The 24,718-nt window shown below is 32.7% G+C and overlaps 1 protein-coding gene across 1 annotated transcript; it reads right to left on the bottom strand.

Moving 5' to 3' along the window:
- Nucleotides 1–4,357: 4,357 nt before the first annotated feature.
- LOC129317378 (receptor like protein 21-like) lies at nt 4,358–8,817 on the bottom strand. The gene is made up of 4 exons (XM_054961712.1): nt 8,395–8,817; nt 7,990–8,070; nt 7,256–7,322; nt 4,358–6,421 (listed from the first exon to the last, which is right to left on the bottom strand). The coding sequence occupies exons 1-4, from the start codon at nt 8,747–8,749 to the stop codon at nt 4,405–4,407; spliced, it is 2,520 nt and encodes an 839-aa protein (XP_054817687.1). The 5' UTR covers nt 8,750–8,817; the 3' UTR covers nt 4,358–4,404.
- Between the last annotated feature and the right edge of the window lie 15,901 nt (nt 8,818–24,718).

Raw genomic sequence — 24,718 nt, 5'->3', positions numbered from 1 at the left:
CCCCTTCTTCAATTTTTCTGGAGACCGATAGAGAGAGGGAGCGAGAATCAGAGATCAGCTATGTCGAGGGTCACCGTTGCCGACCTCCTTCGTCGTCTTCAACGTTGGTGGTGTGTGCTAGTGGCAACCGAGAGGGAGCGAGGAGAGCTTCAATCATCTAGACCTTCATTTTTTGTTCTCCTCCCTTTCGTTGCTGACGATAGCAAGTGGGTAAGCATCTCTATCGCTTCTAGGCCAGCATCGTCAGAGGTCACCAGATTCCTCCTCTCTCTCTGTTTTGCATTAAAATAATAATAATAATATTCCTCTTTTTTTTCGGTCTTGCTGTGGGTCAGTGTTGCTGGATTCTGGGCTCTTCATCCGTACGTCGTCTGTGTGTGTGAAAAGCAAAGACCTTTTGCTAGCAGAGGTTACCGGATTCTTCCATGTCTTTTCTGTGTTCGTTGCTTGTTCTGTTTGTCTCTGTTTTGCTTCTTCCTTCTTTTCCTGTTTGCGTGAGGGGTAAGCTCAAAGAAATCTTCATTTTCTGTTGTGTTTTATAGCACGTTTGATTACTCAACCATGATCTATTGTGATGAATGAAGGATTTGGGTATTGATCTTAGTGGATTTAAATTTATGAAGTTGTTTGGAAGCTGTAAGCGGTTTGAAATTTTTAGAGTAGGAAGCTGATGATATGCTTTGAATTTTTAATGCACTCCAGATGTTTGATAAAATATTTAAAAGAATTGGAGTGGAGTTATTAACCATATTCAGTACACTAAGGACTAATATTATGGATCTAAATTTAGTTTGGATAAAGATATGAACTTTGGAAGCATAGAAAATTTAATTAAGTGTTTAATGAAATGTGATGAATAGATGTTGGTTTATGGTAACAACTAAGTGTGATGAATGGGTTGCCTGGATAAGGGGGGAAAGAAAATTGATGTGCTCTCATTGTTTTTACTTGATGCGTAAATGGGAGAGCAAATTGGACTCAGGGCAAAATGAAATTCAAGATTAAAGAGGATAATTTTTGATAAATAACTCCATTATTGTGTTGGCTATTGCTTGAGGAAGATGGTTATGGGTTTGGATTTTATGATTTTAAATTAATTCTTGATGAGAAAATATGATAAATTTAAATGTTGATATTGAAAATTATTGGGCAAGGGTTAGGAATCTCAATTGATTAAATTAGGAATTGATGCACAATAAGTGTTGTTGAAAGGTCTAAGAGAGGATCATACCTCAGTCAAATGTTTTACTATGGCTAAAGTAATTTAGAGGAATTTTGCAATATAAATGATGGTGTTTGGGGAAACTTGAATTTTATATATTGATTATGAATCCATATGTAACTAGTTAAATTCCTGGGATAGTATGGTTGTTGATAAATGTTGGATAAAGGTTTGAAGATTAGAAAGTCTAAGAAGAAACCTCTATATATAATTTTGTTACTAAACTTAAAGTTTTATTACTAATTCTGGTTGAGTGAATTCTCCTAAAGAGAGACTTGTTGGTTCAAAAGTAAAGTTTATTAAGATCCTATTATTTATTATAGGGTGATTGTGAGAAGGGTAGCTTGATTGGAGTCGTAATAAGTGAGTTTCGAACTTTAAAAGCACTACAAGTAAGTGGATAACGTCCTAACTGATTTTTTTTTCAATCAAAATTTTTTTACTAAAATATTATGTTTTTCTGGAAATCTTTTTAATAGCATTAATGCAATTATTGGATATTTGTTTATTAACGTTACTTTATTTTGAGAAATTAGCTTTATCAAATTTAAAATTTTATTTGATCAATTAAATCAAGTTTGGACTTTGATTATGAGATTTTTATTTTATCAAATATTGAATTGATACAAAGAATGATTCATGAGAGTTCAACTTTGAATTTTTTTTATTATTCGATAAATACAAGTATGAGCATTGGATATGAAATTTTATTCTGGCAAGTTTTAATGCTTAAAAGTATTCATGCGAGTTTGATTTTGAGAATGAGAATTGTATCTTGAAAGTGATGATTTTCTTGCATGTTTGAAAATGGTTTTAAAAAAAGGACTTTATATGAAACACTGGTTGTTAACGGCAGTTCCGTTAGCCCTTGGCGCACCATGGTACACCTAACTAGCAGGGTGTTTGTAGGAGATGCTAGCCCCGTGCGATGGCCAACGCATGTGGAACAGAGGGATGGTTATTCGTGAGCATCGTACTCATGTTTGTTTCGTAGCTTCAGCTGCATTTGGTTACTGATCCTCGTGGACTATGTGTCTACGTTTGTCTTCATGGCATAAGCCGTGTTGGTTTATTTACCCTCGTGGACTGTGTATCCATGTTTGTTAATGGTTCTGATAAGTCTCTATAATTATGAATCTAATTATTTGGTGATCTTATATCCCATTGGTTTTTATTTAGTAATTTATTTACAAGTATTTATTTCATTTATGTGACTTTTTAAAATCAAGTGATATTAACATTTTCTATTATAGTTCAATGGTTTAAGATTTTATTCAAAATTTTATAGAGCCATTTTATTTTGAAGTTTATACATTTTTTATGAAAATTGTTATCTTTTTAACTTACAGGATTATTTCAAACTTTTATTTTTATTCATGTTAATTATTTATTGTTGGGACGTTATTCACTGAAAAATTATTTTGATCTCAGATAGTATAATTGACGATGCATGTCTTGCTTACCAATGATGGATGTTTGCGAAACAGAATGGAGGTTTGTTCTGTAAATATGTCTTATAGATGTAAATATGAAATTCATGTACTATGATATGAGATATATGATTAGGTGCTCCACATAACTTATAATTAGAGTTCTTAATTTATTATACATTTTGTCTGCTAGCTGGAAGGAGTTGCATTATTGATTAATATAATGTTTAATGAAATTTTTTGTGATACAAAATTTTTTGGGAGATCTTATTTATAAAGGAAGTTCTTTCAAAATTTTTACAAAATGTTGAAACAATTATTATAATAATTAGTATCAATAGTATTAAAATGTCAGTGTAAAATTAAATACATTTTAATTAAATGAAACAAACTTTGAATTGTGGCTCACGGGATGTATGAACAGTTCACATCCTATGCCGGTCACCCCTATTTTTAGGGCGTGACACACATAGTATTATTAATAAAAGTTGATTGAGACCCAAAAGGAAAAAAAAATTGCAATATTACTTCAAAGGTTAAAGTTTATTTTTACACTCAGAATTATATTTTAAGAGTATTCAATAACTTAAAGATAATTACCTTTAAATTTTAAAAAATGTAGCAATTAACCCTTTACATTTTGAAATTTTTATTATATTATAAAATTTATTTATTTAAAATTTTAAGAGTATAAAATTTGACACTTATTTATTTATGTTTTTTAAAATTTCTAACAACATATTTCAAACACATGTTTTTGTTTATCATATAATATAAAATGATATAGTTCAAGAAATTATATAAATAATTTAAATTTAGATTTAAAATTTGTAAACATGTCTTTTCAATGAAATAATGTAACTATTAAAATAATATTTATTCCGTTAAAAAATATAAGACATTTTTAACTAAATCTCACCCCTTAATAAAGTAGTTACCTACTTTTTAACTGACCCTATATTTTTATATTTACCTCTATTAAATAGCCTACAATAAATATAAAGTCATTATCAATATAGGTACTTTTTGAAAAAAAAAAGGCAATGATTACATCTCAAAAGATTAAAAATGCCTTATATTTTTAACATCCAACTCCTCAAAAAATACCTTATATTTTTGAATGGAGAAAGTATAATTAAGGATCATTAGGATGGGGTACATTAATAAATGAATTTGTTTTAATAAAAATTTTAATTTAAAAATAAGTTGTTAGAATCTTTTTAAAATATTCCTAAATGAGTTAACATATTGGATTAACTTGTATGTTTCAAAATAGAAGGGAGGTTTATATAATTAAGGCAAAATAAAAGGGTGGTGACAGTACCTTACTCTAACTATAACTCACAAGAACCAAGAAAAATTAGTTACGTCATTGAAATTGTTTAAAATTAATTTGATTTTCATTTTCACGGGTAATAAATATCATAATTTTTAAAAATAAAATATTTTACGACATTGGGGAGAAAGGCATATATGTAATAAAGTAATTAAAGCTACATAAATTCTTGCATTACATGAGCGCAAATAAGTTCTATTAAACGTAGAGTGGGGCCAATAATGGGCTTTATATTTCATTATAATTTCCATTCTGATCGTGGAAAGACTTAAAATTGGACATCTTCAATCATTGTAAATTTTTAAAACTAGAGTTCACCATCAGTTACGCGATCAAAAACTCATTAACTAAAGGTTTTTCCTTCTTAATTCAACCCACGCAAATAACTTGTAAATACTCTTTCATATCACTTGTAATTAATTGTAAAAGTAAGAATTGAAATACATAAAGCTAATTACACCCAGAAAAAAAACCACAAATGCTCCTGCAAAACTCCATACGAAATCATCTAAGTCAACTTTAGCAGAATGTGGGTGTATTTGTCTCCCTGCTGGTTCATCAAGAGATGAACAAATGTGCTGTAGAGGTGGGCCACAAAGAAAAGGATTCCCTTCATAAGAACTTCGATCAAAAGTTGCAAACTGGTTTTTCATGTCAGGCACCATACCAGATAGATTATTGTGAGCCACAAAAAAGGCAGACAAAGAGTACAACTGCGTAAGTTGAGAAGGAATATGACCCGTCAATTTGTTGTACGAAAGATCTAAACTTTCAATCTGTTCAAGGTTAGAAAACGTGTCTGGAATAGGCCCAGTCAAATAGTTGTTTGACAAATTTAATGTATGAATAGCATTCAGGTATCCAATTTGTGAAGGGATTTTACCTGTCAAATGGTTGTCCGAGAGGTCTAGGCCAGACATGAAATCTAATATATTTCCTTCATATGATTCGTACCTGCTTTTTGACATGAAGTTCACCACTATTTCCTCGTACCATGAAAAATTCTTTTCATATTCACCTTGGAGAAGCTCACCACTTGTACCATTTATGACAAATAACGGGCTTCTTGTAGACCAGGGTACAACAAATTTTCCTATTTTGGCTCCTCCCATCACATCCTGCTTTATAAATGTGACGTTATTCAAGCAATGTGGTATCCCTCCGGAAAGCATGTTTTGTGACAGATCTAGTATGCTTATGTTCTTGAGCCTGCACACTTCCATAGGAATGGAACCATCAAGCTTGTTTCCTTTTAGGAGAAGGACTCTTAAATTCAACATCGACTTTAACCACCAGGGAATTTGACTTGAAAATCTGTTCTTTGCCACATCCAAAGTTAATAGCATGGGAGATTTGGCGAAAACAGAAGGAATGGGGCCAGTAAAATCATTTCCCTGCAAATGCAAGTACCTCAATGATGGCATATTCACACAGCTTGGAAAAGTGCCATTGAATCTGTTTTGCGAAAGGTCTAGGTATGAAAGTTCAACCAAATTGCAAAAGCTTTCTGGTACTGGACCTACCATAGAATTTTGAGACAAAATGAGGTAACTCAAATGCTTTAAGTTTCCAATCCAGCTAGGCATTTCACCATAGAGTTGGTTGGAACTTAAATCCAACATTCTTAATTCCGAACTCTTACTGATCCCATCTGGTAGTTTTCCTTTGAAGTTGTTGCTACTTAGATCCACAGACAACAAATGTGCAAAGTTTGAACCAACTGGTAAACATGGGCCAATTAAGTTGTTGTTTGACAGCTTTAGAGACCTCAAATCATTGCTGCCCTTCCCAAATTCCTGGGGTAAACAGCCAGACATATTGTTATTGGACAAGTCTAGTGAGTTCAGCTGTCCCATGTCACTGATTGAAGCTGGAAATTCACCCTGTAAGGAACTCGAAGACATGTTCAAAGAAAGCAAGTTGGGAAAAACAGAGCCAATATGAGGAGGGATTTTATCATTAATAGGGTTAGAGGAAGCATCAAAATATTGCATGTCAAGTAATTTTGAGGTGGAGTTGAGCTCAAAGGGACCAGTCAATAAGTTGTTGCTGACATTGAAAGAATCTAACTTGCTGTTGTTTGTCAAAAGCCAATGTGGGAAACTTGCTGGAAAGTTCAAAAAAGTAAGTTGCAGAAGTCTCAATTCATGTTGATGAAGAAGAAAAGAGGGTATTCTGTGATTGTTTACTTCATTCATATTGCACTTGACTACGCTGAAAATCTTTAATTGGAAAGAAGGGAAAAATGGGGGATTTTCAGTTTCGAGCTTGAGACTGGGATTACTAGAGCATGAAATTGAGAAGAGTTTAAGGTTGGAGTGGTTGGCCAGCAAAGAAAGCGATGCTATGCCAGTGAAATGGTTTTCTTCTAAAGAAATGATTCTGAGGGACTTTAGAGATTGAAAGAGCAAGGAAGGGAAGGGTCCTTCAAAACTATTGTATTGAAGATCAAGCACCCGAAGAGATGTCAAATGATTGAGGCATGAAGGAAGGTGACCCTCAAACTTGTTATGGCCAAGAGACAATAGTTTCAGATTCTTCAGATTGCATAAGCCTCCTGCAACATATAAATTTCCTTTATTAAATTCATTTAATTTGTCTATGAGTATCTAAATGATGGATTTCAAACAAATAAAAATAAATTTAAGCGATAGGTTAAACTTTGTGATTAGCGTCTTCTCAAGAATATAGTGGTGTCTGTGGGCTAAAACATTTTTCATGTAAGCTCAGCTTAACAAATGAATTTAGATTAAATATCTGAGCTAAACAAGATACTCGATTATAAGCCTGAAAATGAATATGATCTAGTCCGATGAACTTAAATGTGGGGAAATTTACTTCCAAATTAGCGTAATAAATAGGTAGAGACTACATAGTGAACAGGGAGGAAGGAGAAGTTTTTAGTTTGATATTTGTATTTAAATCTAGAGAACAATCGACTTTAATCTATCTATGAAAAATGAAACATATGAGAAATAATTGTAGTTATTTTAAACACATTTCATAAGAAAATTTAGAGAGCAATGGAGTTTTATATATTAAAATAATTGTAGTTAGCTATTAGCCTATCTATGAAAATCAAACCCATAGTTAGTGTTAACGAAGCTGAACAATATTTTAATTTGGTTAATCCTTACTAATAACAATTGATTTGTATATTTGACCCAATTTTAGATTAAAACTTTGATTTGAAAACATATGAGAGAGAGATTAGAATTAAATACCTTGCCGTGGTAGTGAGCCTTTCAGGCTATTCTTAAAAGGGACAAGGCCAACAAGGAGGAATTGAAAGAGAAAGCCGAAGTCTTCGAATTGCGGGAGGAAAGAGAAATATCTGTCAAGTATGAAATAGAAATATTTAAAATAAAAAATTAAACAAATGTTTATAAAATTATTATTAAATTGTTAAATTATAAAAATATAAATAATAAAATTCAAACTGTTATAAATCTAATATGAACGATTAAAAATACAATAAGAACAAAATAAAATAAAATAAAATATTTTATAAGATATCAAATTTGAACCATCCAAATTTTGATCTAATGGTTTTAGTAAGAAAAAGAAAAGTGGATGGAGAGAGACGAGGAGAGAATCCTCTCCCGTCTTTTCGTTTCCTTCCCTAATTTCCATATGCCATACATTCCTTTTCCATTCCATTATCTCATTTAAAATCTATTCTATCCAAACTAGATTGTTCTTATAATTAACCTTAGCATATTGTTCCTGCTATTACTTAATTAATATATAGATGTCAAAATTCATTGATCAAGTTATTAAATGATTCAATAATAATCTCTATGATCTTTTCCTTCAGTACTGTTACCATCATATATCTATAGTAAAAACACCATCTTATTCAACTTTTGATATTCTCAAATTTTCTAAACACCAATCGATTTTTCCCAGGGAAAAAAGAAAAGAACCAGGAGCTAACAAAAAAATAAAATAAAATAAATTACGGCATCTAAAAGAAGTTGGAAAATAATAAAATTAAGAACCAAGGAATGGGATTTCCGTGAGCATGTTTTCGTCCAGATACAAAGTTTGCAAGTTGTCCAATCTAATTTCGCCAAATAGCCCTGCTCCAATAATAGCAAAATTATCATCAGTTACTCTTAATGTTATTGCTGGTAAATTTAACGAAGTACAAGTTTGAACTGAGATGAATAAAGAGAAGAATCACATAGGAGAGGGTCTATTTCAAATTCAGTTTTCTGACTTGACGATATATCAGCAGGGTTTGAGAAACTTAAAAATAAAAGATCTAGTTTGCGTGATATATTGTGTGTGTCTTTGTTCTAAATATATATATGTGTTCGCGCGCGCGTGAATAACAAATGAATCAGGAAATATAGTCGGAGAGTGGAGATCACAGAGAGAGAGAGAGAGAGAGAGAGAGAGACCTGACAAGTAATTTCCAGACAAATCCAAATCTCTGAGTTTATGGAAAGGGAGAAAGTAAGAAACATTCAAAGACCACTTGATGTGTTCCAACTCTTGACCTCTTGTATGATTCAGAAGAAGGCTTATCACTCTCTGAGTGTTGTCACAGCTGATTCCCTCCCAGCTACAACAATCAGAACTGGTAAGGTTATTCCAAGAAGGAAGAGACGAGCCATTTGGATGATTGAAAGATTCTTTCAGTTTGAGAAGAGCTTCTCTCTCTTCTTCCGAACACGCCTTACTTCCCCCTTTGAACCCTAAACATGTAACAATCGCCACCACCCACCACACTTGTTCTCGTACTGAACGTCCCATTCTTCAATCTCTCACAACTTCTTCAATTTCTCACTCTCATTCAATATAGCCTTTTAGGATTAAGATTATGGGTGTTCATGAGATCACGAAAGCCCTATCCCATGTCCCGTCTTGAAAAAAGAATGGAACCACGAACACCCCTAATTATGCTCCACATCTGTAATGGTCCCCTTGAAATTAAAGAAAGTTGATACGACCAGCATGCACATTGATATTGACTTTTGCTATGACTGAGTCGTTCATATTTTTTATTTTTGGAATGAATAACGTATCACATAAATCTCAAAAGAATATCTACACAAGATTACAAAAACTATAGTTTAAGATAGTGGATGATCAAAGACCCAACAGCCTCCATACTATTCAGCCCTAAACTAATTAATGAGGTTCCTAAGCATTTTATCGCGATCTTTTGTGAGTCTTTCATAAATTTGATAATTGGTGTTTCAACTTTTTCTGTTTTAGTTGCAAAATTTCTGCGCGTAAAATTTACAGGTATCTTCTATTAATTGTAAAAGAAGTACTTTTTTTTTGATAAAAAAAAAAATAAAAGCAGTACATTGATTATTTGCTTGGTCCTGAGAAAACGCACAATGTCCTAACCAATGGATTGCCTTGGCGTGTGGGGTAAAGCATGGGCCAGGACAAAAGTCAAGTGGGTCTGTGACGGAGTGATACGAGGTTTTAGAGTATTAAAAAGGTGGACTAAGAGTCTGGTGGAAAAGTCAAACTGAGATTTTTGTAAATTATTTTTGAGTGAGGTGTTGGAAGCAGCTATGAAATTTGGTCCCAATCATGTCCAGAGACATTGTTTTCAAGAGTTGTTCCGCCACAAAAGTCACATCCAAAGATATGTATAGTGTTGTAGGATATATTATTATTTTCACAAAATCATGATTTTTAATTCCACTTTTCAGTTATGCTTAAAATTAATCTTATTAAACAATTTTATAAATCAACTACATCAATTTTTTTATAATCACTAGCGCAAAACGCATTTTTTGCCACAATTAAAATACATTTTTGGCGACAGAAGATGCTCTGTGGTAGAAAATAATGTGATAATAAATGTATATTTTTTGCGACAGGTGTAATGTAACTATGGCGAAAAATAATATTTTTCACCACAGGTGAAATTGAGACCTGTGGCGAAAAATAGCCTCTTTCGCCATAGGTCCTACTTTTACCTGTGGTGAAAGATGATATCTTTTGCCATAGGTCCTAAAGACACCTGTGGCGAAAGATGGTTTCTTTCACCACAGGTCCAACCTTCACTTGTGCTGAAAGATATCATTTTTTGTCACAGGTCTTCTTGGACCTATGGCAAAAGATGGTTGAGCGGTGCATCTTTGGCGACAGTTGTGGTTACAACTGTCGCTATAGATTCATTTTTACTACAGTTACAACTATAACTGTGGCCGTAAATACTATGTTTTTTTTATAGAATCACCTATAATTATATACATCCCTTACTTTTACAAAACTTGTATTAATACATAAATAGTAACTCCAGAGGCCAATACAAATATATATATTACAAACATTTCAACTAAAATCTCCATTTTTAATACACATATCTAAAATGTTTCTACTTTAACCCTGTTAATTCTAAGAAAAAATGAAACCAAAAATTCCGTATATGTCTCAACTCTCACTTAGAATATGGCTCTAAATTTTGAAAGTACTGCAATTTCAATAACAATATATATAAATAATAACTCAAGTATATGACAAATTTCATAATATAAATCATTATTAGCAAATTATTACTTGATCAAATGAGTGAATAATACCTTGAGTGATGATTTCATACACGAAAATCATTACATAATAACCACACTCTACACTTCCTGGTTGTTGAGGACACTATAAAGATAATAAAAATAATAAAATTTATTAAATCAATATTATAATCTTCATTCTAATAAAAGAATAAATTTGAAATACTTATTTGCATTTGCACCCACTTAATTTCATTCTTTTTCTTGTCAACCATTCCCACTGATTTCTAATATGTTGCTAATGATCTATTTACCAAATATACACACTTAGAAAATATTAAATATATGTTATTAATAACACAAAATAGAATTATTTGAAGACTTACAATTCAATCAAAGATTTCATATCATCGCTTATTTTCCTTCGTAGTGAACAAAACCAATATATAATATTTTCATACGGGCAAATGACAGGAAGCATCCAATGATGACTACAACATATTAATTGATATTAATATCACATCATTAAGCAAATTTTTATTAAATTGAGGGATGAATTTAAAATTTAATACCTTTCAATAATTGGTAAAAACCAGCACCTCTTCTTTTGCCTACACATCATCTTTCCAATATAAGAAGCTCTTTAATTCACTTTATCAATTGTGGTTAAAAGTGGAGATAAGAACCCATAATTATAATCGACACCGAGTTCAGTGCATATCTTATGGAGGTACTTTTGATAATAAAAAATATGTTAGCAAGAAAATAAAAATATTAAATATTAATCTAGAAATAAAAATGAACACTTACATAATAAACACTTGAATTATTGCTAAATCTAACCAATCAAAAATAATGAGATCATTAATGTCTTTTCTGGAGACTCTGAAAGTAATAGGCTTCCCAAAATCATTTTGCTTACTTTTATTTCATCAAAAAATTCATTCATATCAACCACCACTGAAGCCAATTATTTCAAATAATCTTGCACCGGTTGGGGATTAGAACCCAAAGATTCTTTTAACATTAGGAGTTCCTATAATTAATATATAATAATAATTAGAAATACCTATAATGTTAATTAAGAAATATAGAAATTATAACTTTTCATACCTCATCGGTAACTTGTCGGGCTAGCCGTTTTAATTAAATAATAAAATTATGCTCAGCTTGTCCTACTATTTGCACCTCCTCAGTAGGGAATAACACAGGAGCATTGGTATCCACAATCTCTTCAACCGTGACCTTTACTTAGTTATGTTGTATCGGTTGGTGGTGCACTGTAGTTGCATGGTTATACACCTTTCCATATGCAACTACTCGTTTGCCATGATCCTCCACATAAAGTATACATGGCATTCCTTGCTCTGATAGGTCAGGATCAGACCCTGGATTTGGAACACCACCATAGTTCGGTGCTTGTTGTGATTGCATCTGGAGATTGCTAATCATTGATTGTATTTCCATCATCATGCTTGATTTTCATTCTTCTATCATCATTTGTACTTGATGCATTGGTATAAGATCAGGATGTAGTGGTGGTCCAAAATATTGTCTTATGCCCACACCTTTTGGAACCCCCCTAACACGGCCAGAGTGCTCTTCACTTCCTAATGCTGTGGCCAATATATCCTTCCTACCAGTAGATACAAAGGTCCCTTGAAAGGATGCTTCTGTAAGAGCATCCTGGAACATGTAATCAACCAATACAATTAGTAGACTTAAATCACATAATTGAGATGTTGACTATAAAAATACTTACAATTTTTTCAGCCACTTCTCTAGCTTTCGGGGAAATATACTCTCCTTTTTTAGTCATCCATCCTCTCTTTCATGCTTGTGCACGATTAATAGGAGATGGAGGAAAAACATCTTCAACATTATCAACCCCTGCCGCTTGTCTTTTTGCTTCCCACTTCTCTTAAATCATTATGTCATAAACATATGCATACCCTCCTCGAGACATAGTATGATTATATAGATTTTTCTTTCGAAGCTCTTGACCCCTTTGACATTTTTCCTATTAACAAACAATGAAAAACATTTGTTAAATAAAATTTTAATAATACTAGTTTAATATAATATTTTTCCTTCGCTTACCAAAAAATTAGGATCGTGTCTACTATGAACAAATCTCATCCATGTGTCATAATCAATGAATGGATACTTCTCCCAAGGTTTTTTCACGCCGATATCATTGTCACTATCATCATTTTCATTGTCATTCTTGGAAAACACATATTTTTTTGTAAGTTTGGACTTAAAGTCCCTCCATCGATCCCCGGCATATTTTAGCCATTTGTTCTTTAAAAATGGAGTTTCCTTTATGTCATATGTAATCTGCAAAAACACGCCAATGATAAATTTAGTGACAACATATATTTCAAAATAAAAAGTAAATATGATATAAAGCAATTAGAAATACCAGTATTGTTTCCCAAACATCCTCTCTTCCTCCAAGATGCTAATCTTTTGACAAGCCACAAGACCTACAAAACTCTTAAAAATATTTTCTTTTTTCTTATCAATTGGTTGGCCCTTTTTATCAAAGTCAAGATGAATCTTTTCATGTGTTTGGGCTAACTTAGTTAATTGCGTGGCCCCTCTTTTACCTCTCTTAGTCTTTGCTTTTTCAGTGCCACTGCTGCAAGGATTTTCCATATTTCTCCTAAAATAAACAAGATAAATAATATTAGTAGCAAAAAATATAATAAATTTAAACTTATATAAATAATGAAAGCATACAAAAATAAAAGAGATAAAAGAAATTCAATAATATTATGTTACCATTACAAATATATTTTAATTCTCCCATAAACCTTCATCATGATTAGTTCTAACATCATAGACGTCATCATCATCTTCCACATCCAACAAGGGTTGGGTTGGCATAAAAGGAGGAATCTCTTCAATGCCAAAACTTGTTTCATCATTTTCATCATGAGAGAGGAGACTTTTTTCCAATAGTACGATGGTTATCAGCTGGATCGGTAACATAAAAAATTTGTTTTGCATGAGTTGCCATGATGAAAGGCTTATCCTTATGTTTTGCCTTATGAAGACTACTAAAATAAAACCCAATTTATCTTCTTGAACACCATTCTTAATATCAACCCACATGCACTTGAAAATGGGCACCTTAAATTTAAAGTAATCAACTTTTCATATCTCTTCAATGACTCCAAAATATGATGAAGATGCCATAGTTGAATTTTTATCTTTAGCACTGGAAAAATGAGTTGCCTCAACTTCTACCATTACCTTACTATTTTTCATAGTGCTATTATCATCTTGTATTTTTATATAGAATGAATATCCATTAATGTCATATGCACTCCAAGTTACAACATCAAAGTTAGGCCCATTAGCTAACTACCTTATTGTATTAGAAACATTGGCCTTCTGATCCTCCTTTACCCTTGCCCTAAACTAGAGTGAAAAATGTTTGTTAAGCTCACTTAACAACCATTTATCGAGCTTTTTAGGGTAATGATCCCTTAATTCATTTTTGTGCGCATCTAATTAATCTTAAACATCATTGGTGTTATTCAAAATGTACAGATGTGCTTGTTGCATTTCTTCATGTGTCATGCGCTTTATTTTCATCCCTCGTGTCCCTTGCTAATGAACTCTCATTCCCTTATGGCGAGACTCAGGAACTTTGATAGACTTTACTTTGGTTAGGTATTCAATACAAAACTCGACAACCTCCTTAGCAACATATCTTTTAACAATAGAAGCTTCTGGACGATGGGGATTCTTCATATACCCTTTAAGAATTTTCATGTACCGCTTAAATGGATACATCCAACGCAGATAAACAGGGCTACACAACTTTATCTCTCTCACCAAATGTACAATTAAGTGTACCATGATGTCAAAAAATGAGGGAACAAAATACATTTCAAGTTGACATAAGGTAATGACAACTTCGTTTGCAATTCGTCTAATTTTTCAAGATCAATAACTTTGCCACAAATTGCATTGAAGAAAACACATAATCTGATAATTGACTTTCTCACCTTTTCGTCCAATATGTCTCTAATTGCTACTGGTAACAATTATTGCATTAGTACATGGCAATCATGAGACTTCAAACCAACTAATTTTAAATCTTTTATTGATACAAGGTTCTTGATATTTGAAGAATATCCTTGTGGAACCTTAATACCATGTAAACACTCGTAAAAATTTTTTTCTCTCTTAGACAAAGTATGAGGGGCAGTGCTCATGTAAGTCCTCTTTCCTTCTACTCTTAGACCCAAGTTTATTCCTATTCCCATATCGAGTAAGTCTAGCCTTGCTTTAAGTCCATCTTTAGTCTTTCTCTTTATGTCTAACAATGTTCCAATTAGATTGTCACACACATTTTTTTCCACATATATCACATCAAGATTATGTCTCACCTCAAGGGTGCTCCAATATAGAAGATTGAAAAAGATAGACCTCTTCTTCCACTGATTCTTTCGAGCTTCTTTTTCTTGACTCTTACCAAATACCACATTAATGTCTCTCACCTGCTCATATGCCAAGTTTGCAGTTAATGGCTCTGGAGCTTCATCATACTCTTGATAACCATTGAATCTTTTTTTCTACTTGCGATAAGGGTGGTCTCGTCTCAAAAATCTTCAATGACCAAGATAGATTATCTTTTTCTTGTGTTTCAATTGTTGATGGGATGTGTTCTCTTCATAGATAGGACATGCTTTATGCCCCCTTCACACTATATCCAGATAGGTTTCCCTACGCAAGAAAATCATTTATCGTGTAAAAAATCATAGCTCGCAGCTTGAAAGACTCATTTTGATATGAATCAAACACTTCAACACCTATCTCCTACATCATCTTCAAATCTTTAATCAATGGTGCCAAGTAAATATCTATATCATTTCCTGATTGTTTAGGGCCTAAAATCATCAAAGATAGCATGATATATTTGCATTTCATGCATAACCATAGAGGAAGATTGTAAATTACTAACAGAATAGGCCATGAACTATATTGACTATTAAGACTACTATAAGAATTCATTCCATCTGTACACAGTCCAAGCCTAAGATTTCTAGGCTCATTGCCAAATTCAAGAAATAATTTATCAATTCCCTTCCATTGTGGAAAATCAGCTGGACGCCGAAGCATGCCATCCATTTTTCTCTCATCAGCATGCCATCTCAAGTTCTTTGCCTCACTTGAATTAGCGAACAAACGTTTAAACCTTGGTATTATAGGAAGATACCATAACACCTTTGCTGGAGGCCTCTTAGTAATGGAATCATCACTACCATCCATTTCTTTTACTTTGTAGCGTGATGCCTTACAGACCAGACATGCATCCAACTCTTCAAAATCATTTCTATATAATATACAATTATTAGGGCAAGCATGTATCTTTTGGTATCCTAAATCCATTGGACACTATTTTTTTGCCTCATAATAACTACTGGAAAGTGTATTACCTTTTGGAAGAATCTCTTTCAACAATTTGAGCAACTCTGTGAAACTCTTATTACTCCACCCATATCTTGCTTTCAAGTTAAACAACTTCAACACTGCTGTTAGTCGTCTATATTTTGTGCACCTTGAATACAAAAGAGTTTCTAAATTATTGCACAAGCTATCATATTTGTGCACCTTCTTAACAGCTTCAACGCCAACACCACATAACATATCCTCTATTTGATCACCAAAATAATCTATATCATCATCCACCTCTTATGGCACACTATGTTTTCTAAATTTACCATGCAATACCCACTATGTATATGTTTTATAGGACCCAAAACAAATTAGGTAATCTTTAATCTCAACAAGACTTCATCGTAACCCATTCAAACATTTAACACAATGACAATAGAACAATCCTTTATCATTAGGAGCATTATTCTTTGCAAATTTCAAAAATTGATCTACCCCTCTCTCATATTCGTTACTTGTCCGCAAAGAATCTATCCAACTATGGTTCATCATTACCTAATTAAAATATCAACAAATAATTTATGATTTGAAATTTTAAAAAATTTGGCAGCATAATGAGTTATAAATTAAGATTCCTCGGGCACTAAACCCTCCAATTAAGCCTATTAATTTCCAATAAATCACCAATTTCAACTAATTAAATGCAATGCATGATATTATCTACTAATCAAGTACCCACACAATTAAAAAATAATAATAATGTATCATCCAAATAATTTACATTTTGTAATTTAAAAAGAAATTGCTTGCACAACAACTCAATAAATAGAGATTCTCCAAGATTTAAAACAAAATTTAAACTAATTAAACTCAAGGCATGATGGATTATAATTAAATTTAACAAAATTAAAATTAAAAAATATGCATAATTATAATTAAAAAAATAAAAATCAAGTTTCAAAATAAAAAATGAAAAATTCCAGGAAAAAGGATGAAAATTAAGCTAAAAAAATGACATAAATTGCAAAAAAAATGCAAAAAATTAAAAATAAACTACAAAAAAGGATGAAAATTAAGCTAAAAAATGACATAAATTGTAAAAAAAATAATAAACTACAAAAAAAAGGAGGGTAAAACCTTTAGCTAGCGCCGGAGGAGACAGTAGGCGGCGACGGAGCTATGGGCACCAAGACAAGCTGGAGCTGGAGTTGTGGGCAAACGAGCTATGGGAAGATGAGTTGATAGCGGATGAGGGAACTGGGGGAAAAGGGGGTGAGCTGTGGTGGACGAGGAAGCTAAGGGAATGGGGGCTAGAGCTGTAGCGGCTGAGGGAGCTATAGTAATGGAAGTTGCAGTGGACGTTTTAAGAGCTGAGAGCGAGTGAGGAAGGTGAGGATTGGTGGCAAACGAATGTATTAAACACATACAGTGACAGGCATCATTAACGCCTATCACCGTATGTAATGATGGACTTACAGTGACAGGCATTTATCACGCCTGTCGCCGTAAGTTTACCTGATTTCAAGCATAATCAATATGCCTGAAATTAGACATACTTACGGCAACAGTCATTAATTTCAGGCATACTTACAGCAACAGGCATTCTTAACGCCTGTCACCATAGGTTTCTGATTTCAAGCATATTAATTATACCTAAAATCACACATATTTAATTTATATATATATATATATAATGAATAAATATTGATAAAAATTAAAATAATCCTAATTTTATTAATAGTTTAAATTTAATATGCATGAATTTAGACACATTTAATATGTCTAGATTCAGATATATTAAGAATTTAAATAATTAAAAAAATTTATGTAAATTTTTAATTATTAATTAATTATTATTTTTTACGAAATTGAGGCATATTTAATGCCTGAATCAGACATATGGCGACAGGCATTTATCACGCCTGTTGCTGTAAGTTTGCCTGATTGCAGACATAATTAATATGCCTAAAATCAAACATACTTACAACGACAGGCGTTAAGAACGCCTGTCGCCGTAGGTTTCTGATTTCAGGCATATTAATTATGCCTGAAATCAAACAAATTAAATTTGTTTATATATTTTTGATAAAATATTTATAAAAATAAAAATAATCTTTATTTTAAAAATAACTAAAATTTATATGTTTGAATTCTAAACTGAGACATGTTAAATATATATATATTTCTTAATAATTTAAATTTAAATATATATATATATATTTCTTAATAATGTAAATTTAAAATTTGAATTAATGATTTATTTTAATTACGTTATTTGTTTAATGGCTTGTCAAATCATTTATGGCGACAGGTGAATTGTATGTCTGTGGCCATAAATCTTACATTTTTTACTTTATTTATATTTTTTGCCACTTTACCTTATTTTACCACAGTTTTCCTATAAACTGTGGCGAAAAATATATAGTTAAAATTATATTTTGTACTGGTGAATTAACTTTTTGTTTGAATAAAAGGCCATGGGGTTAACCCGTGCAAACAGATAACCTAAGTCTTATCAGCGTACAAAATATTCATACAACTAGAGGGCGGACTATTAAAAATATGAATATTTAAATTATCGATAGATGCTAAATGAGACATTCAATTGGCACATTTATTAGCTTCTTTAAAAATGTGGTCAAAGGTAATTGTCTAATTCCTCATAGTAAGTTCTCTGATGTTGTTGATAGTAGTCGCTTTCCAAAGGAAGGATTTGATTTTCTTATAAGTTGGCCATTTCCAATTCCTAAACTAAATTTCAGAGTTGTTGATGTCATTGTGATTATCAATAGCTTTGTAAGCAAATTTGATAGAGAAGTTTCCATCATTTAAAGGTCTCCAATATATGACATCATCATTTACATTCAGGTTTGGTGGTTGCACAATAATGACATGATTATCAGGTTAAAGATATATGCATAATTGATCAATCTTCCAATTTTCATTGATGGAACAGAAATCCAAAACTCTAGCATAGAGAATAGAATCAGCATTATAGGACACATATTTGACAAGGGGTTCAGGAAGCAGGCACCATTTGTCATATCAGAAAGATATTTGATCCTCCTTTCCTACCTTCCATCCCACATGAGAAATAAATTGGTCCCAGACTTTGCAAATGCTAGACCACGTGTAGGAGCAAGAATTGGTTCTATAAACCATAAGAATAGTTGGATTATTACATTTGTATTTGTCACGAAGAACACAAACCTAGAAATAATTAGGCTTTGTTATAATTCTCTAGTAGAGTTTCATAATGAAGGCCTTGTTTTGACTTTTAAGATTTCTGAACCCAAGACCTCCATGATTTTTTCTTTTGATGATATTGCTCTAAGATAAGAGGTGTGGTTTTTTAGCTCTATCAGTTGAGTCCCAAAGGAAGTTATGGGAGTGTAACTCTATTTTTTCTAGAACATTATTATGTAGTAGCATGGTCTGTATGGCATAGCTAGGAATCACAGATAGAACAGACTTTATAAGAACATATTTTCTAGTTATGTTAAGATAATGACTTTTCTAGTTGGACAGGCGTGAATTGATTTTGTCAAACAGAGGAGCAAAAGTGAGTTTAGAGATTCTCTTGTGAATAATTAGAATCCATAAATATTTGCCAAGGTTTCCAGTCAGGGGGAATCTTAATTCTTTACTAACTTGAATGGCCCTATTGATGTTGACATTTTTAGAGCAGAATAGTTTTGATTTGACACTGTTGACTTTTTGTCTTGAAACTTCACAAAAATCAAATAGACATCATTGGATGGTCATTGCTTGAGTGAGGGAAAAATCTATAAAGAGAAATAAATCATCAATAAAAAATAAATGGGAAATCGAATGTCCACTAGTAGTAAGTTTAATTGGTTTCCAATCATTCTTATCAATGCTACTAAGAATGTTGTGGCTTAAGCATTTAATACAAAGGATAAAGAGATAAGGTGAGAGAGGATCCCCCTGTCTAATGCCACGTGTTGGAAGAAATTTGCTTGTTAGTTCTCCATTCCAGAGGATTCTTAGAAGAGTGGTAGAAACGGCTGTCATGATAAGCTTCCTAAAATTCTCATTGATTCTAATAATATATAGAGTTTCTTCAATAAAATCCCAAGAGAGTCTATCAAAAGCCTTTTCAAGGTCAATTTTGAGGGCCATGAAACCCTTTTTCCTAGCTTTTTTTCTTATAGAGTGGATGATTTCTTGCACGATGATAATATTGTCGCTACTTTACCTTCCCTGTAAAAAGCTATACTGGTGGTCTCCAATAAGATGATTCGTACATTGTCTCAGCCTATTAGAGAGGATTTTGGTAATAACTTTGTAGTTAACATTGCATAGGGATATAGGGTGAAAATCTTTCATGCAATTAGGGTTTTCATTTTTAGGGATAAGGGTGATAAAAGTGTCATTGATGTCGCCAATGGCAGTAGGATCTGTAAGGACTTTCTTGACAAGTTGATTGATGTTATCCTTAAGATCATTCCAATAGCATTGAATGAACCCTGTATTAATACCATCAGGACCATGAGCTTTGTAGGCACCAATATCAAAAGATGCATTTTTAATTTCTTCTTCAGTAACCTCTCTATGAATGGATTGCAATTGAATAGGGGTTAGAGAAGGAAAGCTTCTTTCAAATAACAATTTTAGTTTAACTTGAGTATCTTCTTTGAAGAGGTTTTCAAAGTAAGAAACAGCCTAGTTTTTAAGAGTATGTTGATCAAAGATCCAATTACCACTCTCGTCTTGAAGAGATATAATATGGTTTTTTTTTCTCCTAATGATAGTAGTGGAATGGAAGAACTTAGAATTCTTGTTGCCCCATTTTAACAATTTGCATTTAGATTTTTGAAACCACAGAAGCTCTTCTTAGAGTAGAATTTTATTATAGTCCTCTTAAAGCAATTTTTTAAGTTTTCTAAGGAAGTAGTTGTCTTTGGAGGTTTTATTGCGATCAATTCCTTCAAGTCTTCTCAAAATCCTTTTTTTGTTGGCTGTAATACTACTTATATTATTTTTGCTCCATAGAGAAGCAAAGGTGGCAAACTTGAGGGCTCCTTATTTCTAGTCATTACCAGCCCAAGAGTCTTTAACAACATTCTGAAAAGATTCTTCTACCATCCACGCAGCATGGCATTTAAAAGGTTTATCTTGAGATCTAGAATTCTTAGTATTCTCAAGTTGGATTCTGATTGAGCGATGGTCAGAGCCATATTTAAGAAGATGTAAGGAATTCGCTTGGTTAAATTTAAGTCTCCATTCAATGTTGCAAAAAGACCAATCAAGTATTTCCTTAATGTTGTCTTTCTCCCAATTGAATCTTTCCCTAACAAAATTTAGTTCAATGAGATTGGAAGAGTTAATACAATGTATGAACTATTTCATAGATCTCTAGTTATAACCATTTCCCCCACTCTTGTCTTCACAGGAAAGGTAAGAGTTAAAATCCCCAATAATGAGCTAAGGTTCAAAGATAGTACTGGCAAGATTGATTATGGAATTCCACAATTGATCATAATTGCAAGAGTTAAGATCACTATAAACACAAGAAAGAAGCTAAGAGGTCTTTTTTGAGAGGTGATTAACTTTGCAATGAAGAAGTTGGACATTGGATTAAATATAGTCAGTATTCACCACATCATTGTTCAAAAGTATGTAGATAACCCTAGCATAACCAGTTGCTTCAATGCGAATCCAATTAGAGAAACCAAGTTTCCTAACAATTTTATCAGCTCTAATACCACTAGGTCTAGTCTTAAGAAGAATGAGAATTTGAGTGCTATAAATATTAGTAATATCTCTAATTTTAGAAGGAAAACTTTTAGCACAAGCTCCCCTACAATTCCAACAGATTATATTCATAATTAAAAATTAAAGGAGGAAAGAAAGAACTTGCAAATATTAGGTGTTAGATTTAAAGATTGAGTCATTACTGAACTCATCACCTTCTAGTCCATTATCAATTGAAGAATGCTCATAATCTTTCAATAGGAGGTTATCTTTAGCATCATCCTCAATGAAATTCATCTCTCTTATGTCTACATATTTCCCTAAAGCAGTAGTCTGATTATTAATTTCCATACCATCATTATTGTGGAATTGTGTTTCTGAGACGTGGCTTGATGAATTTCTTGGGTCTAGGGGCTTATTCTAGTCAATATTTGGAGTAATAGCATGACTTGAACTTGGCATAGAGTCCACATTTTTTTGTGTAGCATGGAATTCATTCCAGATGTTTGGATTTGGTGCGTAATAATATGCATTATTCTTACTATAGATGGACTTTGTGTGATTATTTTTTATCAGTATCTGCTTATTTGAGCCCATGTCCCTTTTGTTGCCTTTAACAACCAAGTGGATCCGATTATTGGGTTTAGAGGCAATGCTATTGGGCCTTGATTCCTTATGGGTAATAAGGTCTTCATTCATCTTATGGGGCTCGTCCCAGCTAAATACTAACCTATTCATTTGGACCTTCTTTTTCCCCTTTTTCGAATATAGGTCCTCTTCTTTATGCGTTTCATTACCGGTGGCTTCATCATTTTTTATCAGTCAAGATCTCTTGGAGCCTGACAGATCTTTTCTCCTCCATACTTGTCTAACAACCTTTGTTGTAGAGGGATTAGTAGGTGCAATGTTATGAGAGCTGGTCTTCCTATATCTGTCATTACCGTCTGTGGTCTAGTATAGATTAGCTAGAATATCAAATCTGGATTTGGTGGAGACGTTCGTACCTCGGTTTGGGTGAAGGGTGTGAGAATTTTGGTCGATTCTACCATCCGTTGCAAACTTTATGAATCGGGCTTGATTTGGTCTTCGGACCTTCATCCATTCACCGCAATCATCTACTAGTAAGGTTTGTTCAGAACTTTTTGATGATTTCTATCTGGTCATATTCATCTGAGCATTTGAAGTTCCCTACTCCTCCATCTAGTTCTTCGAATGATTTGAATCTGGTTTTCCTCTTACGATTGTTTATGTGTTCTTCAGGTTAAAAGGGCAATTGTTCTTGTTATGCCCATAACAGCCACAATAGAAGCAAATAAGGTTTAGACTTTCATATTCAACATTATAAAGAGTATCTCTTATGAGTATTCTTGGGACAAGTTTTTTCTGTAGATCAATTTCCACACTGATTCTGGCAAATTTCCCCCCTTTTCATTTTTCCCGTTGAATCTTTAGTCTTGGCTTCTGCAAGAGTATTAGCACTAACTTTTAGAGTTTTGTCAGTGCAATTTTCCATTCTCCACAAAATTTACTTTTCATAATACTAGATTGGGATATTTGATAATTGAACCCATAGAGCCACTTTGCTCAGGGAGTTGGTGTTTGGATTGAATTGAGAAGTCCATCGTTAGACCAGAATGTAGTGATAAAACATAGTCCATGGTCCACCATTGAGAATTCTCACATAAGCCTCAGTATTTTTCATGCAAACAATGTAAGTATTTTTCATGCAAACAATGTAATAATTGTTAACTAAATCAATCGATTCAAAGTCTTTTAAATTCCACATCTTTGCTAGTCTGGGTTTAAGTGATCTTGGATGGAATTGTATACCAAGTGTGTTGATAACCAAAGCATCCATCCAAGGTATACAGATATTCTTCCATTCAAGATCTGAGATTGGCACCATAGGAAATCTCTCCATTAGCTTTTTTATAGTTTCAGATGGGTTCCACTCTTCATCCAATTCCTTAGCAAGAGTTTCATTTATGTAGTTGGTGCCTCTGGCTTCATTGTTCCCATAACATCCATTGTAACCAATAAGTGAGTCTTTGTATGATATAGGAGCTTTGAAGGCTTTAATTCCTTAGATCATGTGAACTTTGTTTGCATAAGCTTCCTGCTCTTGATCTTTTCCAGTTTGTATTTCCATTGGTTGAACACTGATAGGTGTTGTTTCTTTACCTGTTGCATGACTGTCCATAAGCTGATTTAGAATCAGAGTAGTTTGAGCAAGTTCTTGTCCTTTATCCACTATTTCTTCGTCTGGTTTTGTGGCATTCCTGTTCAGTAAATCAGCTTCTTCTTTTGAAACAGGAGGGTCCAGGGTTTTGTTTAGATTTGCTGGAGCAGCAAAGACAAAGTTGGGATCCAAAGCAGTGTGATTGTTCATGGAGAATCAGAGAGCTAGTCGACAGCATGGATGACTATAATTAACTTTTTTAATGTATATCCAAATGGGTCAGGTTTCGGACACTGATACCCTACGTTAGATGATCAGAACACAAACAAGAGATATGTTACTCGCTCTCTTATTCAGGTGTAGTCAAACATACGGTGGAGAATTATGCCTAGTCTTGTTTGGGAACCTAAGGAATGGTACGATGTCTCGAGAAAGGAATTAGTACGGCACATGAGAGAGAAATTTTTACATGTATTTGATGCACTACCTTATTCTCTCTGATTAAGTTACATCAATTCAATTAAATAAAATATTATGTATGATTATTTTTAATTATTTTATTTTTTAGAATGAAATGGCTTTTTAATTTATTGCATTTTTTATTTCTGCTATTATTAATAATAGAATCAATTTATATTAATAGTAATTTAAATAATATATTTTTATTGAATGGAGTAAGAACAACATGGTGTTCTTCGTTCACACAAGAATTTCTTCAAGAGAGAATGCTCTTTCAATATCTTAGGCATCTGCTGGAAGTGAATCATAATTACATCAATTATATATATGAATAATAAAGATACATATCTTTTTTTTAAAAAAAAACCTATCATTAATGTCTTATATTGAGGGTAATTTTGAAATTTTACAAGAAATAACTAATTTTAACAGACTTATGTAAAGTTGTTAGTTTCTTATAGAAACGACCAATGGGAG

Source organism: Prosopis cineraria, unplaced genomic scaffold, assembly GCF_029017545.1.
Source record: "Prosopis cineraria cultivar Desert tree isolate PC_DT_omini unplaced genomic scaffold, ASM2901754v1 PC8, whole genome shotgun sequence".
In the NCBI taxonomy this organism is placed as follows: domain Eukaryota; kingdom Viridiplantae; phylum Streptophyta; class Magnoliopsida; order Fabales; family Fabaceae; genus Prosopis; species Prosopis cineraria.
This window is presented reverse-complemented; position numbering and strand designations above follow the sequence as displayed.

Excerpts from the sequence above, each read along its gene's own strand:
- LOC129317378 (XM_054961712.1), bottom strand. The coding sequence starts at position 8,749 with ATGGGACGTTCAGTACGAGAACAAGTGTGGTGGGTGGTGGCGATTGTT. Across the intron at positions 8,071-8,394 it reads GTCTGGAAATTACTTGTCAG|GGCTATTTGGCGAAATTAGA; the intron begins GTCTCTCTCTCT and ends TTATTGGAGCAG. Across the intron at positions 6,422-7,255 it reads AATTCCTCCTTGTTGGCCTT|TTTTGAAGGACCCTTCCCTT; the intron begins GTCCCTTTTAAG and ends TCAATACAATAG.